This window comes from Heliangelus exortis, chromosome 4, assembly GCF_036169615.1.
Source record: "Heliangelus exortis chromosome 4, bHelExo1.hap1, whole genome shotgun sequence".
In the NCBI taxonomy this organism is placed as follows: domain Eukaryota; kingdom Metazoa; phylum Chordata; class Aves; order Apodiformes; family Trochilidae; genus Heliangelus; species Heliangelus exortis.
In genome coordinates, this window is record NC_092425.1 from 43,663,400 (window position 1) to 43,683,099 (window position 19,700).

Below are 19,700 nucleotides of genomic sequence, written 5' to 3' on the forward strand. Positions count from 1 at the left end.
TTGACACAGTTGTAGCTGTATGAAAAAAACCCCAAACAACTGGAGGTTTGCTTTTGTGTAACTAGCTGTGAGAGGAGATCCAAGATGTGTATTTTGTGCTGAATATAGACAATAAATGGAATAATTTACATGCCATTATGAAATTATTTAAAAGGGAAGAATGTATTAGCATTTTAGACCCCAGGCAATAAAAGGAAGGAAGAAGCAAGGTGTACCAATGCTGAGATGGAGACATACACAGCATGTGGCTGGGACTTTTCTGTTTTCATACAGAGAAAGTTCACTGTTGACTCCACATTTATAAAAAGCAGAAGATGACCTTTATTGCACTTTCCTTTTTTAAAAAATAATGAAAGCTGAATAACTCACTTGACTTAATGATTCATCAAGTTGGAGATTTAAGAAAGAACTTTGATAGCAGCCAGTACCCCAACTCTGATAACTGATACCTTGGTTTTGGTGCAGCCTCTGCACGAAGAGCCCTGATCCTCCTCCACCACTGTAGCTGATGTGTCCACACTTTAGAGTTCATACTTCTGATTTTGTGTTCTTTGTCACTGGATTTTTCTTCAGACCATCTACTGTGGCATATCAACCAGAAAATAACCATGCCTGTAGGTCCTCTTAAGGTTTCAGAACTTGTTTACTGGCTTGTTTGGGTTTTTTTCAACCTCATTGACCAATACTTAATAAAAGGGAATCCGTAACACAAAACCCCCTCATAACATGCTGGCATTTTACATGAAAAAACTATGCAGGTCCCAGGTTTGTAATTGTTAGTCTCACTCACAAGAGAGTAGCCAGTTCTGTGGCCACCTACTTGTTCATCACCACCACTCTGTGTCGACACTGATACACTTGTTTGCTGCCTGTGCCTAGTAATTGACCTTTATGTCCTCCAGTATGTTAAGACAGAGATTAGTAGTGTTAATCCCAGTATAACAGGAGTGCTCATTTTGTCCAGCCTATAAATAACTCAATAATTCAACCTCTTACTGTAAAAAAAGGAAAACAAGAGCCGGGATAGGGACCCCCCAAAACAAGGAAAAACTTACCAGTTAACCTAAAGGCCAATCCTACCCTCTCACAGTGACATGTAGAAAATACATTTCTTCTAACTGATGATAAGCAAAATTGTATTACTCACTGGCATAAAACTTATGTGCTTTTAAGCCAGCTGCATTTTTTCTCAAAGACATAATTAAAAACATAAATCTAAGGACTGTATGTACGTCCTTAATAAAGAAATGCTGCTGATCATGCTGTTCCTCTCACAGTACTCTATTTCTTTCATCTGCAGTCAGAATACCTTTATTTTCTAAGAAAAACTGAATTATGGTCTATGTGCTGCTGAAAAATTGATCTGTTACTGAAAGGAGAGCAGTGACAACAGAAAGGGGACTACTGATGCAAATAGCTTTCAATGTATGACAAGTTGTCACTTCAATAGAGAAATATTGGTGTTTTGTTACTGACTCAGAGTATGGCAATATGATTAAGTCAAAACTAATTTGATTATTGAAACGTTATCCCAAAGATTTAAGCTTCTGGCTTCTTCAGGTTTTATTGAGCTGACAGCTGCAACTGACATCAGTCCAAAACCTAGGTGTTTGGTATGAAGGGCTGCATTGTCAAATTCCTACTATGGATGCCAAAAATGCAGCTGCATTAATTTGTATGAGAGACTGACAGGAGATCCCACAGTATTTTGGTTGTATTGTGTGATTTCATTTGGTAAGGGGGAAAAAAAAAAAAGAGCACAAGTACCTCACAGTAGGGACTACCCACGGAGAACATACTTGGAATGAACTTACCTTTTCAGTGATTAATCTCCCACAATTTTTGATGACTAGAATGACTGCTTAAGTACAAAACCTGGATGTCACTGGTGTTTCTGACAGCTTGGAATGTGGTTTCAGTCTGAATGTGAATTTGAATTGGAAACTTGAGATAAATAATTTGGCAGGGTAGGGTGTTTCCCAAGTGTTGTTTCTAGGGAACTCTGACAAGTATTGCCTCAAATAGCCACAAGTGCCACCGAGCAGCATGGTGACAACAGCCTCACCTACACCAGTGGTTCCTGGCTGCTGTGGCTCCCAGCCCGTCAGTCAGGCTGGTGAACTTCAGGGATGGCCTGTGGGACACAGGGCTTCTTGGGGTTCAGAAACCTGAATTTGAGAAAAATCGTGTCATTTTCAAACACAGTTCTTGTTCTTCTGAAGATTTCACAGGTGAAACGAAGCTCGTGCTGGAACATTCCGTGCCGTGCCAATGTCTGCAGGGAGGACACGCGTGGAGAGTGGGAAACGCCCACCTCATGTCCTGCCCTGCTCCCATCCTTTTAGCTCTGGTGTTCAGTCCCCACTCAGCTCAGTGCCTGCCTGCGTGGAGACCACCACTGGGAATCCAACTTGTCCTCTGCGTTTCCTACAGTTATTTCCCCTAGAGTTTTACAGCTATTTCTCCCTCTGGACACACTCGGAAGGACCTTGGATGTGCTGCAGGCCTGACCAGGGTGTGCAGAGCCTGCTGTGCCCCCGCGGTGCTTCACTAGGGCCGGGCTGTGCCCCTCCACAGGCCCCATCCTGAGGGTACATCCCTCTCCTGACTGGCGCGGTGCGGCGGGTGTCCTGACCGGGGCGGTGGGTGCCCTACCCAGGGTGCTGGGTGCCCTGCTCGGGGCGCGGTGGGTGTGTACCCGGGCTATGGGTGCCCTACCCGGGGCGGTGGGTGTGTACCCGGGCTATGGGTGCCCTACCCGGGGCGGTGGGTGTGTACCCGGGGCCATGGGTGCCCAGCTCGGGGCAGTGGGTTCCGTGAGGGACCCCGCCCGCCCCGCCGCGCACCGCCTGAGGGAGGGGTGTGGCCGCGAGGCCGCGCAGGCGCAGTGCCGCGGCGCAGGGGCCAGGCGGGTTCTCCGCCCCCCCTCATCCCCGTCCCGCCGCCGCGGGGCTGCGGCCGGGCTGTGCCCGCCCCCTTCCTCCTTTTCCCTCCTCCTCCTCCTTCTCCTCCTCCTCAGGGAGCCGGTGGTGGCGGCTGGCGAGGAGCAGAGGGGTGGGGGCCGCGGCCGGCATGTGAAGCGGGGCATCCCCATCCCCGCGCCGGCAGCTATTGGGTCAGCGGCCGCCCCTCGCCTCAGGCTTCGCCGTGACCCCGGCGGCTTTTTCCTCGGCCGCCCGGTACCCGGCCCTGCGGGGCCACCGCTCGCCATGAAGAAGTTTTCTCGGATGCCCAAGTCCGAGGGGAGCGGCGGCGGCGGCGGCGGGACGGCGAGCGTGGGCTCCGGCGGCGGCGGGGGGAGCGGCGTCGCCTTGGGCAAGGTGCTGGCCGTGGGGCGGTACCAAGTGACTCCCGAGGAGCTGCTGGCGGAAGGTACCGGGGGTGAGGGGACGCGCCGGGCCGGGCCGTGCCGGGTGCCCCTGGGACAGGGGAAGGAGCGGCGGAGGCCGAGCGCGGCCGCGGGGCGAGGCGGGGGCCCGCTGCCCCGCTCCCTGCCCGGACGGGCCCCCCGCCACCGCCCGCTCCCGCCCCCCAGCAGCTGCTTCCCCGCCGTCAGCCGGCTCAGGGGCTTTGGGGTTGGGGCTTCTGGTTTGGGGTTTTTTTTGTTTTCGTTTGTTTTTTTAATGTTTCGGCCGGTGCCCGGGGCTCGCTAGGAGTCTCCTGGCATACCGTGAGTAAACCGATACTTGGTGTCCGAGCCAGCCCGGGCTGCTGGTGGGGCTGGGGGATCACCGGGTCACCTCGGCTGGGTCTGGGGATGGTGCGGCCGGTGCCGCCGAACAGGGCGGTGTCAGCCTGTGGTGGGGTTTTGCCCGTAAAACAAAAATAAAAAACCAGAACGGAACACCCGCACCCAGAATAAAAGCCCTGATCTTCCTTGGTGGAATGCCGTGGATTTCTGGGTCACGAGTGAAGTTGCAGCACTAACAACTTCTGCTGTCGGGAGCCGCTGTCCTCCCCTTGTTGCAGGGAACTTGGCTTCTCGTTCTGGTCTCTAACTTGGGCTTGGTGTGGTTGGAGCTCCATTGGGTCTTGTGGAAGGGCTGCATGCACTCGGGGGGCCGTGGCATTGGCCGGGGGTCCCGAGCGGTGCTGCTGGCACAGCCCCTGCCCGGGGCACGGTGCTAACAACCCGGTTGTACTGGGAGCGGCGGGGAACCGGTGCCGGGTTCTGCCTCCCAGTTGGTACCAGCCGGTGCTGTATGAAATTTAATTCACTTCCTAGGCCACTGAGCCCAGGACCCGTCCTGCATGCTTCATAGTTACTGAATTTCACAGCATTACAGCACACTGCTTGGGATGTTGTGGGTGAAATAATTTATCTTTGTTTTTTTCTTTTTTTGTCTGTGTATTGTGTAGGCTACTTTATGCATAGATGTACTTGTAAACTTTCATTACTTGATGAAGATTTAAGATACAGTTTTAACAAGCACATTCAGTTACTATTTAAAATAGAAGCACATAGGTGGTATTAATTTTTATTGTTGTCTGGAAAAGTTTTAATAGTGTAGTAGAATTGGTACTTAATATTTAGAATGCAGTGTTGTGTCTTTGGCTGATGAAAATGAGGTCAGGGCCTAGCCAACTGCATATCTGTTTGCATTTAAAATATGAGAGGTCCTTGCTGAGGGCTCCTTCAAAGTCATTGTGATCTGACAGAAGGTGCTTTCTCTGCAGGGCTGGTTGCAGGATAGAGACTTCCTAAAAAATTAGGGAAATAGCCTCCTGAACAAATCGAGGTGGTACCACAAACCATACACATAGTTCAAAGGGGAAAAAATGGCGCTTAGTTGAGTTTAGCATCTTATATGAAGTTTTTTCATCGTGTGCTCTTTGAAGAGCCACTACATATAGCTTTTTTTCCTCCTTTTTTTAGCTTGCAGAAACAAATTCATAGCCCTTGGAGGCAGTGGGGGTACAAATTTTAGCAGCTGAGCAGTGCAAATTGGCTTCCTTACTTTTGAGAGTGAAGCAGAAAGTCTTTTACAGCTTTTATGTGGCCTAGGACTGTAACTCCTAAGAGTCAGGGAAGTGTAAATCTGCTGCATCTTGGGAACAGTCTTCTAACCCAACACCCCAGCTGTTCAGTAGGGGGGACCCAAAAAGGCTTGGAGAAGAAAATAACAGGTGGTGTGGGGTGGTTGAGGTAGCAGGGAAGAAGTGAGGGAGGTGGGGAAGGATCCTCTTACAACTCCCTGGCTGTCGGGAAGCAGCTGGGTTCACAGGGCTGTGTGGGGAGCAGTTGTGTGCCCCGTGGTGATGGGTGGGAAGGGTTCAAGTGGGATGCCAGGGCTTCTTACTGACCACAACAGTTTATGAATGAGAAGGTTGCTTTTTATCTACAAATTACTTGCTGACTGTCAGGATTTCCCTTGACTTAGTAACAATTAATACTGGGTAATTGCATGATATGGATGTTAGCCATATTGCAATCTATTATTAATATTTAACACTTTATAAATCCCCTGCTTGATAATCCTCTTCCTTGTGGGGGTGGGGGGGAACAAACTTTTTTTTTTCTAGTGTGTGTACATAAGGAATGTCTTCTTTCATGAACACAGTCTTCTTTTCAAAACACAGTTTTACAGAGGGTCTTAGGATTGCCTGGTAGGTCCTGTTACTCAGTGCTGATGAAATACCATGTACAAGTTACTTTAAGAGGCTCATAGAGTTTTAGGTTGTGTAACACAAAGCATTGCTAATAAATTAATGAATGCAATGAACTTAAGCCTATTTCAGACTGAATATGTAATGTTCTGCTAGCAATGGTGTGGTAGAGATGGTCTTTTTAAATTTTTTGTTAGAATTAACAGCATTATATGTATTTGGGGTGCAAACTCTTTAAACACCACTACCACCCCTCCTCATATACCCCTTCCATGTTCTGTATCTGTCTTGTCTTAGGAAGCTGGCTCTTGGTTTTGCAGAGGACTCAGGCCACCAGTAGCCAGAGTGACTGGCAGTAGTGATGCCAAAAGTCTGAAATTCAACTATATGGTTGGGCTGCAGTAGATTCTTGGTAGGTTCCCCATGTTGTCTTGTTGCCCTCAAAGTGATTTTCTGTAGTTTTTGGCAATGTTCTTTTCTTGCAGTATTTTAAAGGCAGAAGTATGTCACATTCTAATCTATGGTTTTTTGCATGTAATGCTTTCTAAAGCAACTGCCTCCTTTTGTAGCAAAGTAGGTATAAAGGTTGGAGAGCTGTAGCTATTAGGCTGTTGGATGGGATTTTTTGTTGTTTTTTTAAGCACACCTCTCTTCTGGTGACAGCTTAGCCTTCATAACCCAATGGTCAGGATGTTATTGGATGCAGGTATTTGTCTTTAAGGTTAAGTTCTTGGAGATGAGGGGGGAACAATGAATTTGGCATAAGATTTGATAGGAAAAGAGTTCTTATCCATTTTGAGGGGATGATAGAAGTACATGAAATAAATGCCTGATACAGGTAGAGTGAAGGCCTTCTCTGTATGTAGTTTTGTTGAACAAGAACGTGTGCAATGCAGATGAAGTTTGAAAAGTTAAATCTGACCAAAATGTAGAGGATTCTTTGTTCAGAGTTACAGATGTTGTTCAGGGAACTCCAGTTATGGTGACTCCAGTATTGCAAAAAGACTTTCTAGTTCAGAAGCTGCAATAAACTGGACATGACAAAGTGTTAAACATCCTTTTAGATGTAGATGTAGAATGTTAGTGCAAAGCAGTTTGTGATATGAGGAGTGAAAAGGAAAGTGAAAATTAGCAGCTTGCCAAAGTTAGATAAGGAGGAGGTAAAAGCTGTGGCTTGGCATGGGGGTAATACTGCTTCATTGTTTGCATTGAGTTAAACTGAAAGGAGTTGTTGAAGTGTAAGAACTGCAGTGAAACTGATTTTTCTAGAGACTCTTAGTGGGTGTCAGAAGGTACTTGGTTGTCCTATTGCCTTGATTGCTTGGCAGGACTTGGTGTTTAAGTTGAATGAAGACTTTTCCAGGTTGGAAGTTGTCTTTGTGCCATGAGCAGACCAGAGTGGGCATGCTAAATATTTAGTTGAAGTGTAGTGTGTAGATATGTTTTTAATGTGTGCAGATAATGTCTGCAGCAAGCAGAGACAGTTATGGATGTCTAAAAACAAGAATAGAAATGTGCACTAGACTCTTTCATCAATACTCCTTTCATTGTTTTCTACATGGAATTGATTAATGGAGCTGTGGGGCATGTGCTGTTGCATCTTATTACCCCAAAAAAAAGGGGGGGGAGGGGGCGAAGAGAAAAAAAAAAAAAGGTAATACTATGTAGTGTTTTTCCCCCCTTTGGTATAGCAAATAAGCTGTCATCCAGTGTCCTGCATGTCTTGATCTGGTGTTGAAAATACCCCAGTTTCAAGGACTCCTTCAGGCTTGTCCAGGACAATTAGTACCCTATCTGGACACTTCTTGATTTCTTAATTATACTATTTATAGCCCAGTAGAGAAATGGGGTAACTCTGTGTCAGGCAGTGGTACCCTGCTCTCGGTCCCTGCCCTGACTCTCCACCTGGGTTTAAGGGCACAGCCTTAATGTTTAACCCCACTGTAAATTCTCCAACAGAGAGGCAGAAATCTATACCTCTCCTGGTTCATTAAGCTAGAAGTGCTTCAAAGAAATGAGCTGGGACTTGTTCCCTTATTGAAAGAAGGGAGATGGTTGGAAGCAAAGCTTAGGGCACTTGGGGTTTTTACTTGTAAGAGGGAGGGTTAGAGCTTGCATGTTCTGATGGGGTACTCTGCATGATAAAAGCATGATGTGCCTAGCAGGTACCATCAGGTAAACATATATACTGGGCCAGTGCCACTGGACTTGGAGTCATCTTCAGCAAAGAGCCTTGAAGTAAAAGAAGCAGTGTCTTAGAAACAAGCATGAGGGTTGGTTTTTTTTTGTTTGGGTTTTGGGTTTTGTGTGTGTGTGTGTTCTGTTTTGGTGGTTTTGTTGTTGTTGGTTTTTTTTTTTTTTTTTTTGGTCACACACTGGGAATGCTAATCTGTCTGTGAGTGAGCTTTACTGAACTGGATTTCACAGGATTAACCAATAATTAGCTTGCCTGTGATACAGATGTTAGCCCTGGCTACGGATGAGGAATGTTGTATTGTGCTGTAAATATGTCACACAGAGATGATGATCTGAAACACTTGGCCTTTGGGGAAGGACTAGGCTGCCTGTATTTAGAGGAAACAGAACTCTTTTGTCATTAATTAAGATGCTTTTAACCCTCCCACCAGCAAGTGCATTGCTTGTGAAAGTGGAGGTGAGATGCTGGAGGCTTACGAGGAAGAAGCTGGGTGAAACCCTGTGCAGGTTGCTGCCAGAAGCACCCAAACTGGATGTGAACCTCTGGTATGTAATGTCACTGCTTAGAAAAGGCAATAGGTTGCTCCTTGTGCTTCTCTGTGTTCCTCTGTGTCGGGAGACTTTGGATAGGAGAGGCTGAACATGACACGTTGCTGCTCTTGTGCTTTAACTTGCTCTATTTCCTCTGCCCTAGTATGTGTGGAAAGAGGAGCGATAGTGGTTACACTGGTTTTTTATTGTTCCAGCTGATAAAATGGTGAGTTTGAAGCTGTGTGGTGTTAAGCCCTCTGGTGCTGTATCTAAGGAACCTGTTGTTTTTCTAAAAAGCCACTCAAGTGGTGATTGCTTTTAAGTTAATTGGTTAATGCTTTTATAATACAGAGTATTTGTTTTGGTTGCTTTAAATATCTTACTAAATATGTGTGAAGAGGAACTTTCTCAAAAGGAAGGACAAGTGAAAACCTCAAATCTTCCCTTTATGAAATTGGAAATTGATTCTCCTTTCTTTTACAGTCCATCTTGCACTGTAACCTCTTGGATTCATTACTGGCACACTAGTGAAAGAGCAAGCTTCTTGCAAGCTCTGTCGTCCTACTTAAATCAAGCGTGCAGTCTTCTCAAATACTTTGTGACATTTATTATTCAGTTGCTCTTTTATTTTTATATTGTTCCAGCTGGGGCCTAATAAAACGAGCACCATAATGCAGAGAAATCCAAGTCCTGTTTTGTTAGGTCTTGTGCTCTGTGTTTGCAGATTGTCATGCTGTTTAATTTTTAGTGCAAATTTTTTTCTGGAGGTTCTTCAATTAATTTTCTAGGGGAAGGAGTGTTCTAACATTTGGTCAGCATCACAGCTATGGTACAGCTTGAATTGCTTATTGTCCAGGAAAGAGGTTTTTTTCAAAATCAATCCTACAATTAGTATAGCCTTGTGTTGTGGGTGTTTTTTTCTACCTTATGTATCTCTAGCAACAGCAGTTCAGTTAGTAATCCAAATAGAAGAACTTTCTGATGTGCATAAGGCGGTTCTTCTAGGGTGCTCTGTAAAGCCTTGTTTCAATTAACCTTTCTTACCCTGATTTTTAGGTCTTTATGTTATGCTGGGGATTTGCAACTCTGGCAGCTTGTATAAATTTTTAACCATGCTGCTGCAGAGCAGGCTCTGCTTTCTCTTGTGAAGTGACTTGATTGCTGCTGCTTTGTTCTGAAGAGGCAAATAAAGAGAAGTGCTGTTGTAAGGGATCTGGTAAGTTCAGTACTTCGGAGCGTTTGGCACTTTAACTCTGAGGTTCTGATTGTGCAGTGGGAGAGCTTCTTTTGGTGGCAGGCTCACGTCTGTCATCTCTGCCTGGCATGGCAGTCTCCTCATACGTGGCAAGCTGACATGCCCAGGATTGCTTCTCTTAGTTGCTTCAGTGGTTATGTAGCATGTGACTTGTCACTCTGCAGTAGTCACTGGTTTATTTCCAGCTGGAATCCAGCTCAGTTCTTCAGGTGGATTGTGAGCTGGAAGGTTGTCTGGAAAGGTACCTTGTCAGATTAGAGTTGGGAGTGATCATGTTGATTTTTTTTTTTTCAGAGTGTAACATTACTGAATCTTTGTTCACACATGACTGTAAAGGTCAAGCCTGTTATTCTCACACAGTTCTGCTTTGCTAATATTTGAGCAGCAGAAATGGTTCGTTCAAATTTAAAAGATAAAGGGAGGACGGGGGTGGGGGGGAAAAAAGCAGTGTGAATACTTGAAACTCCCTGATTTTTGTTTTGGCTATGTGTGTAAAATAGTGCATGTGAAGTTCTTGTGCAGTCCCAGTAGCAGGCCTTACTTCAGGTGTTGTTTCAGAGTGGCAGGTGCTGAGATGCTGAACCAAGTTTGATCTGTGGGTAATGAAAGATGGGGAGCCTATGCTGTAGTGCAGTAGTGATTTATCTCCAGGCTTTTCAAGTCTAACAAAGGCACCTAGTAACTTGAAACAAGAGCATTGTTTTGCTTGTTACAGGATGTAGCTATATTCTGTGCCATAAAAAAGAAAACAAACCAGGAAGCAGTTAGGGTATTTGCATGTGATCCTAGGCTTGCAAGGATATGCAGGTAAAATTATGGTTTTTATGTCATGTAGTGCACAAACTGAGTGCTTTCTGTTAGATAACTGGTGTACTAACTGAACCTTGGTGGTGCCCTGGCAGAACAGCCATTCTCACTGTGCTCTCCAGAGATCTGTGTGCTGCCTCTTTGTAAATGGAGAAAATAACAGGTTAGGCTGGGTTAGAAAGTAACATCTGTAGGCTGACAAAGGTGTCTATTGTACAGCTGAGATCAAGTTCAGCTCATATGGACATGTGGTCTCATGCTCTTTGATTGCTGAGTTATGGGTCTTTGTATCCCATAAGGACTCTGCTCTCTGCATTGCAAGGTACATGAACATGTAATACTGTCCCTCTCTTACCTGCTCATAATCACTCCATTCTTTTTCAAGAGCTTTATCAATTTAACTTTTCTGTGCCCAGAAGTAGTTAAATACTGAGCAAGTACTTTGAAATCTAGTAATTCTGAGCAAAGATTTTAGGAGCAAGGCCAAGAGTCAGATGGTTATATAGGAGAAGCAACTTGATTTATAGCAGTATCAAGTTAATATGATGCACAAACTCAACCCATCTTTCTTTTGCCAAATTTTGACAAAAGACAGATGTAACAAATGTATGTGCCATCTACTTGCTTTTTTTCTTGTGGAGACATTTTGATAAAGCATGCTAATGTTGCAGCAGTAATTAAAAAGGGGTGTGTGTGTGCAGGTGTTTTTATTATGAAACTCCCGGACACCCTCAAGGGGTAAGGCAGCATGTAATAATAGAGGAGATATTAGCTTTGTCTTTGAAAGCCTTGGCCTGGCTTTAAAAGAAGCTGCACAAGATCTCACTTTGGGGGTGTGTTTTGTTGCTTCAACTGAAAGTTGCTTTTTTCCTTTTTTTTTCTTTCTTTTTTTTTTTTTTTAATTAAGTTCTGGTATTTTGCATGTCAACACAGAAAAGAAACTTTTTTTTCCAATGAAAGTATAATTCATTTTCAGACAGGTGTTAACTGGAAACCAGTGATTCTGGGAAGAGGGTGTTTATTTCTCTGGACTTTTGCTAGGGTAGTGTCAGAGCTGTCACTAAGCTGTCATTACCCATGTAATGGGCACAGGATCTGTACAGTTCTGTGCTTGGGGACCTGCAGCCAGTGCCAGAGCTGGCACTCTGTCTCTACCCAGCAGAGTAGTTGCAGGCTTTGTGTTCTTTCTGCATTTGGGAAGAATGAGCATCCTTCAATGTATACACAGTAATTGTGTGAACTGAGACATCTTTTTAGATGCAGATGTTGGGTGGTTTTAGCTGTAAATGTGTGCACACATGCTGCCTGATGAATGTCTTGCTGCTTGCCCTGTACACTTCACACAGAGTGTTGGAGGTAAGCAGGTCCTGCTCTTTCTCTCTGGCATGGCTTTGGTTCTTTTTCAGTCTTCATTCTTGAAAGTGATTAATTTCTTAACCTGGGGACTCTGTAGTCACTGTTGTGGCTATTTTTGCCTCCTTAACAGTCTAGGCAGGTAGGATACCACAGTGGAATGAGTTGCTGTTTGTAAGCAGAGTTAAGTGACACTGAGTGCTCTGTCTGCCAAAGTGCTGCTGCTGAACAGATTTTATTCTGCATTTGGGAATAACCAGGAGCACAGATGTGGTCAGTCACCTACTTGTAACTTGGGTGCTTGAGATACTGTCCTTTTCCTCAGAAGCTGTTGGGTTTGCAGGCATCTGTTTTGGAATGGAAGGTTTTCCATATGTCTTTTCATATGCTTATCTTAAAAGCTGATGATACTTCCTGACATGTTGGGGATATTCCCCTATTCCTAATACCTTAAGCTGAAATTCTGGGGCTGGTTTGCAGATTCCAGTGATGCCAAGCAGCAGTACTCTGACACAGGTCATGTCATCTCTAGTCTGTTGCTCTGCTGTGGTTGAGATGTCCTGTCCTTTCCTCTCCAGCTCAGGTTTGGGCAGTGAACGTGACACTGCTGCTCTCTTGAAGGACTGGGCTGGTTTTTCTCCTCATCGTTGTCTAGCTGCTGACAGGGAAGGAAGATGAATTCCTCTTCTCCTGCTTGTCTTGGGAATGGGTTTCAGACTCTTGACTGTCATGGTTAAGGCAGGAGCCTTTCCCTTCCTCTCCTGATTCATGCATCCTTGTGCATACTTGTCTAGGTTAGCTACCTGCTGCTGGTAGCAGTGTCTTGGGTCTGGGTGGGGTTGGTTGTGAACCTTGGGTCTCTGAACAGAAGCATGGTGGAGGAAAATGCACATAGAAGTACAAGTTAACAACTGGAAATAAAATAAATAGTCCCAGGGATCTGTTTTAATTGAATGGGAAATATTTTGGTTTGAGTAGCAAAAGATAAGTTACTGCTGCATTGCTTTTGAGCACCGTGGAAGCAGATGTTACAAACACCTGTGTTGTGGAACTGAGGACTCATGCTAACCTGCAGTGTTCCCCATAAAGGGGTGACAGACTTTCCTTAGCTTCCTGTCTAGCTACTCCTGATGCAGCAAATGGTAGAAATACTGAAGAAACGATCATGTGAGAATGAGTTCTTGTTCTCTTTACTGGTTCATTTTTCCTCTTTTTTGTTTGTTTGCTTGGATTGTTATATCTGTCTGTGCATCTTTTCTTTCAGTAGCAATTTTAATGAGTTGTCCTTTCCTGGCAGCATTTTGCCACTTTTCTTATAAAATAAAATATAATTTTCAAAATCAGTGATTAATATGATGTATTCTGATATTCTTCTGCAATTCCTGTAGGCTGAAAAACTGAATGTGCTTTTATTTAGTAAGAGTGTTGTTAAACATTTTTGCCTTTTTCGTTTTGGGTTATTACTAAATGACTTTAATGAAGCTCTATGAAAGCAGTTGTTTCTTTGGAGCAACAAGCTTTGGAGGAACAAAACTTGGAGCTAATCTTTGTCTAACTGCAAAATGTGCCTGGAGTTGGTTTGTGTTATTTAAGAACTCTGGCAGAACCAGGTGCTTTTGGATCACAGCGGTGTGATTGCTCTTAGTACTTTGGTTTTGAACTTTGTCTCAGATGTAGAGCAAATAGAGGATTAAAGGTTATAAGATCACAAAGATTGCAATTACTCTGACTTAGACGTGAATAAGGACCTGACTTGAATATGGCAAATGTTCCATGAGACCAGAAGAGGAAGCATGAATGAAGTTTGTCATGTCAGTTTTAGATAAGGGATCGGTTAGTTGTGTGCATGATGTGCAGGACAGCAAACTTGCTGAAAACAAAACAAAAAATGAAACGTCCTGAAATGAGGTAACTGGAGCCCAGCTGTCTGTCCCCAGTAGCTCAGTAGAGTGGTCTGTACATGTAGAGTTGAGACCTTCACCTTGAGTTCTGTTTAGAGGAGTTGTCACTTGTGTCATCTCATTCCTCTTTTACTGAATGAGAGCTCATGAAAGGAGCAGGAGGATTATTTGGTCTCAGAATGACCTATTGGGAGAGTCCTTAGGTACTCAGAAGAGAGCTTAGCTTGTTATGGTAGTTCTGAAAGCAGTGTAGTCACACAGGAGCTCATCACAGGAAACCTGCAGATACTTTAGTCATGTAGATGTCTGCAAGTTTCTTCCATCTTGTTTTGAATTTGCAGTATTACCTTTTGGTTCCATCTTGTGAATTCAGTAGGTGTATGATGCCTTAGAGAAACAGCAACCCAGAGGATCTTCCTGTGACATCTGCCCTAGTCTGAAATGCTTCTAGCATTATGAATTGCTTGGTTTATCTCTGCATGGCCTGGTGACTCTTTTGTTTCTGTTGCAATGAAACATGGCACTTCTCCAAGATGCTGTAGAACCAGCCATTTTGCTGGGGCTGGGAACCTTATGCTTTGCCTTGTTTCTGTGCTTTGTGGTATTCAGTGGCTGAGTTATTCATGTGTGAGGTTAAATCCATTCTCTTACTTTCTCTGCTTTGGATTCTTATGCTTGCATATTTAAATCGCAATTAAAATAGTGATTTCAAGGAAAATGAAAAACAAACTGCAGAGCAAATAAGGGTTAGTTAAAGAAGTGGTGTTATTTTTTAATTGTGTGGTAGCCGTTTAGTATGGAAATGGAGTATAGATCCAAAAAAGTTGCAGTGCTTCCATACTAGGTGTATAATGTATCTGCACCCACTGATTTGACCATTCTGTAACTGTATTTTATTTAGATGTTTGTTTATTATACTGGACTTCAAACCAAGTTTTTAAAAACGAACTGAGTGCTTTAAAAATGCTTTAGCAAATGACATCCAACATCGGTCTATAAAATGAATTTAATTAATGGGTTCTACTGATCATAGCCTCAGTGCTGTAGAATGACTAACTTCATTTTCTTGTCTGGTCTGTACTCACAGATAATGCCATCGTTCTGCTTGTCAAACTCCCTCTGGTGTCAATTCAGAGTAAACTACAGATGGAGCTGAATTCAGTGAACAAACAAATTCAAGAAAGATGGGGGGGAACATTTCCCACTTGTTGAAGATACCAAAAAAATTGAAACAGCAGTTGGTTTTGGTTTGGTTTGGGGTTTTTTGTTGTTGTTGATGGTTTGGTTTTCTGAGGTTTTTTTCTTTTTAATTTCTTTTTTTCCTCCACAGTGTGCTAGTGGATGCTCATTACACATGTCTTAGCAATGTCTTGGCCAAGTTGATAAGCTTTCTTGTAAAAAGTTGGGCAGGAAGCATATCCTGCCTAAGGGCATCACCTTGGTTACACCTTGAGTAACATGGTATGTCTGGGCTGCTGAAGTTTGAGGGACTAGAGGTTTAGTGGCACAGTGAAAGGGAATTGAATTAACTGATCCGGCCTAGATTACACACTATAATCACTTATATAAATGTTTATTCAACAGTCTTGTTTGAGACCAAAAAGAAGTGCAGTGTTCAGGCTGGTTGGTGGAGTTCTGTTTTGTGTGTTTCTATTTGTTCTTGAAGCTTACAGTTGGAATGCAAAGCTCTGTATCTTGGTGAAAAATCTTGCTTGCTTCTGCAAGCAGCTGTCACTGCTGACTTCAGAAATGTGGATTTTGTTTCTTCAACTTTTTTTTTTTCCCCCTTTTAATTCGTGAACTGGTTTATGACAGCTATAGAGGTTTGGAAAATGCCAAGTTAGTACAGGGTACAGTTCTCATTGTAACACACTGTGGATTGTAAACTCAGCATCAAGACTTGACAGAATTTGGAGGCTTGTACAAATGAAACGTGCTTTAAAAACGCTATCCTGCTCTATAAAGAGAGAGCATGTTTATTGAAGTATACTGGGGTGTGCAAGAAGTACTTCTGCAAAAAAAGGAGGAAAGAGTATGAAGAAAATAAATGAATTGGTTGCATTACTGTACTTCTCAGTTAAACTTGAAGATCCTTGAAGATCCATTGTTGTTTTCAGTCTGGAAGAGGCTCCATGTGCAGTAATCCAGAAGGTGCTGAGCTGAATGCTGCTTAGCTTTTTTCACCAAGGTGTCTGTAAACAAATGGTTCTCCTGTTTGTGTACTGTACTCTGCATAAGATAACGCTGATAACTGCATTGTGCTGAAGTGTTTCCTGGTCCCCACCAGTGCTGGGAGCAGGCTGCATTAATCTCTTCAAACATAAATACTTGCCCTGTTTCTGTGAGAAGAAAGCTCTTGCTCTTTTTTGTGAGATAAACCATCCATAACCCTCGCCCCTATATTCTGTCTTATTCTGTTTTTAATAAATCAAGTAGCAAGTGTCTCCATGCCAGTGTAGCCCCAGAGGTTTAAGAGCTGGCTTTGTGAATGAAGGCCAGTACATTGGGACTTGTTTCCAGGTTTTACCATAATTTCCTACTTTCAGTTTCTGTTAGTATAGATAATGCACCTGTTAATACTCTCAAGTAATTTCTGTTACAATGTGATCTTGGAATCTGTAGGTGGAAAGAGGTTAACCTTTTCCTCTTCACAATCAACTGAACTGATGGTGATCTGTTAAGTCATGCTCTGTACTCTCTTCCCAATTAAGATAAGGTAGCTAATTGACTTAAATAGAAGAATCTGTTCAATACAGTTTTACAGATGAATGCATTAAATTTATTTTCAGTGAAAAGGAAGAGGAGGTGATAACACAGTATTATGAAAGTATCCCTTGCGACTAATGGAAATGTAGGGGTTTTTCATATTTCTTATAGCAGGAATATGAGGTAACAAAAGGATCAGTTTTGCAGTAGGAAATACAATGTTTTGTCTTGAATGCATGAGAAGTATTACAGAGTGTATCAAATTGCTTTTTTCAGAAAAAAATCCATTAAATGAGCTATTCAGTCAATGTGGTTTCACCTTCCTTAAACTTTGCAGAATATTGCAGGAGTTGCAAGTGTGTGTTTTTTCCATAGCTGTGTTCCTGTTGAATAGTTTGTTAATTTCCGTGCACCAAGAAATTGGTTCTTTTTGTTTCTCTGGAAGCAAAGTAGCTGAGGCAGGAAGTCTGGAGGTGGCACAGGAGCAGTGCTGTCATTGTAGTGTTCAGTTGTGGATAGGAGATCACCTGGATACTATGAGAAGCATGTAGGGTGGGTAGCAAGATTGTTTTACTACAGGAGGCTGAGTTTTGTTCCTTTTGCTGTTTGCTAGTTCCAAGTTTGAGCATCTCACTCAGCCAGCTGTTAGGCAAAATTTGCTCACATCTGCAGCTACAATGTTAGTACTGAAATTTGAAGTTGTCTGTAGTAGATGTACTTGACAGTCCATCACAGAACAGTAGGACTCTTAGCTGACTGCAACAGGTTTCTTGCCTAGAGAACAATTTTCTGAAGTTTGTATCACCTCATTCAGTTATAATTTATAAAAAATGTGCTTAATACTGGGGATGGCAGAATAGGTGTCTGAATTAAGTCCTTTAGTGCATGGGTGGGCTTGATCCAAGCTTCTCTCTGGGAGGGTCTCACAAAGAAGTCACAGTGCTAGCTGTAGCAAGAAGCAGGACATCTCCTGGACTCCATGGAAACTTGCCTGTTAAGAGGCCCATTAATGGTATCTGAGATTGCTGCTCACACAAACATACACACACATGCCAAACATACACACAGGTGAACAAGCCTGCTTTAGGCTTGTTCACCTTGGATATTTTTTCCTTGAGGGAGGGATGTTGCTTGATGGAAGGGAGGAAAGCAGAGGACAGGGTTTTCAGAATGTAGAGCATTCCCTGGAACAGCTGAAATGTCTCTGCATTGACTATCTCAGGCTGCTTTCCTGTTCCTTACAGGCCAGAAGGGAATGACAGCATTGCAGAGGTGATGGCTAGGAATTCCTGCTAAGGCTTTTTGATGAATAATAGCATCACTGCTGTGAAGAAAAATTCTGGAGGTCAATACCATAGGAATACTGCTTCAGATTTGAAAGAACATGATGATTTGGGACTGATATTTTAAATGTTTCTTTGTATTCTGCCTCCTCATGTGTCCTATTGCCTGTGTTGCTGTGAGGGGATTTCCTCCCATTTCTGGGCAGCTTCCTGTAGCAGGTTGTGTAGCAATTAAATTTGCATGAGTTAACTTTTTTTTTTAATTGTAGCAAGCATTTGAGATGTGTGGTGTTAAGAGAAAGTATAGTTGACATATTGGAGTCTCTTAAGGATGTAAAGTCTGCTGGGATTAAAGCTTCACTATTGCTTCATGATGAAAATATTTGTACGTAATTTCATCACTGGTGCTGGTGGGTTTTGGTTGTGACTTTACAGTTGGGTTAGTTATTTTTAAAAGGCTAAAAAATACAGTGATTTGTGCATTTGGGTTTGTATGCTCTGCTTTGCAATGTAACAGTTTCCCTCTGTCCCAACAAGAGCACCAGGTTGGCTGTTGCTTGGCTGGGCACCTGGGCATCTCTTGTGCATAGGTGTTACTAAATTAGAAAACGTTTCACAAAAATCTATAGCAGACTTTAATAATCTATTCAGAGCACTTTAGTAACTCGAAGTGTCCTTGTATGCCCCAGGTAGTTTCAGGTGCTTCTGTCCAAGCTTTTTGCAGAGTTGGACCAAATGGGAGGTGAGAGTGGCTGCTGATGGCAGGGCTAAGGGTCAGGAGGTGGAGGTCTGCAGAGCAGAGCTGCTTTGGTTGGGTGTGCTTCAGGCCCTGCTGGGCTGTGATTCCCAGCACTGCCTTCAGAGCAGATGCTGGTTGGAAGTGAGCAGTGCTTCTTGTCTAACCCAGCCTTGGTAGTCAGACTGTTCCACTCTGGGAATTTGTGTGGGCAGTGGGAAAGGAACAGTGGTATGTCCCTTGGAATGTGTTGTCTTCACTCTTCAAGTGGATAAATACTGAACTCCAAAATGTGTGTGCATAGAAGTGAATTGTTTTAGGAGTAAGTGAGCTATTTCTGCTCTCTGGGTTTTGGAAGCAGTGAACTCTTGAGCTTGCAGGCAACATCTGTCAAGTGCTCTTCCAGCTGGAGCTGTGTCCGAGCCTTGTGCTCATGACCAGGACTTGTGGAAGAGACTTTACTGTAAACATGCACACACACAAGCATATATAAAAATGTAAATGTGTGTATATATGATTAGTGTCATTTCGTCCTGCCTTTATTCAGCAGGCAGCTCGCCATGCAGTGCTTCCTGGGCAGTGAGCATGCTGGAGTCTTGTGGCTTTGGTTGGCAGCCAGGTTTTCCTGCACTTGTAGGGAGGGTTTTATACCTTGCTGGTTCTGTGAGTGACTGTAGTAGCTCCTGTTCCTGGTTCAGCATTTACAGATGAGGGATAGTGGGTACTGCATGTTACTATACAGCTAAAATCCTTCTGCTCATGAGGTTCTACTGTGTGGCTAAGGTTTGAGTTATAGTCAAGTGGTTCACTGGCTGAAGAAACATTTGGTGCTTCTATGTATTTCAATTATATATATATACATTTTACTGTCTCTATATCTGAAATAGGCATAACTTTTCTCAAAGTATCTCTGGTAATGTTATAATCTGTCTTCACAAAACCATTGTCAGCCATCTGAAAGATGGTATAGGTACTGGAAGATTGTTATTTTCTCCTATCTGAGTAAGCAAATAGGATATTTTTTGAACATTGTGACAGCTATGCTGCTTCCAGGTTGGAGTTTCAGGAATGTAACGTGGTAAAGCATAAATAGAACACTGAGGCCCATGAAATTTTTCAAGGTTGACCTTAATATGCATAGGGAAGAAAACAGACTAGAACATGTGGCTGATGTATAATTTAGTTTAAAAAGTCTCCCACAAAACAACGCAAAAAAAAAAGCCCACAAAAACCTGAAACATTGCTAGGTGGCTTGTTAATCAAATCCCAAATGTGAATGCTCAGGATGAATGAAATGACCTAAGAAAGGTGTGAATTAAATTTCA

General features: G+C 43.3%; 1 protein-coding gene across 4 annotated transcripts in view; it reads left to right on the top strand.

Annotated features, from left to right (window-relative positions):
• The first annotated feature begins 2,940 nt into the window (after positions 1 to 2,940).
• BMP2K (BMP2 inducible kinase) overlaps positions 2,941 to 19,700 on the top strand; it is a 54,890-nt gene continuing 38,130 nt past the window's right edge. Inside the window, exons 1-2 of one of the 4 annotated variants that reach the window (XM_071744231.1) lie at positions 3,243 to 3,372; positions 8,235 to 8,349. Coding sequence is in view for 2 of the 4 variants with exons in the window: in XM_071744230.1 (XP_071600331.1) it covers positions 3,210 to 3,372 (163 nt within the window). In the remaining 2 variants the exon portion in view is untranslated. Of the gene's footprint in view, positions 3,373 to 8,234; positions 8,350 to 15,091; positions 15,112 to 19,700 lie in introns of those variants that run through there. The other 3 variants (XM_071744230.1, XM_071744229.1, XM_071744232.1) reach the window with 3 other exon arrangements.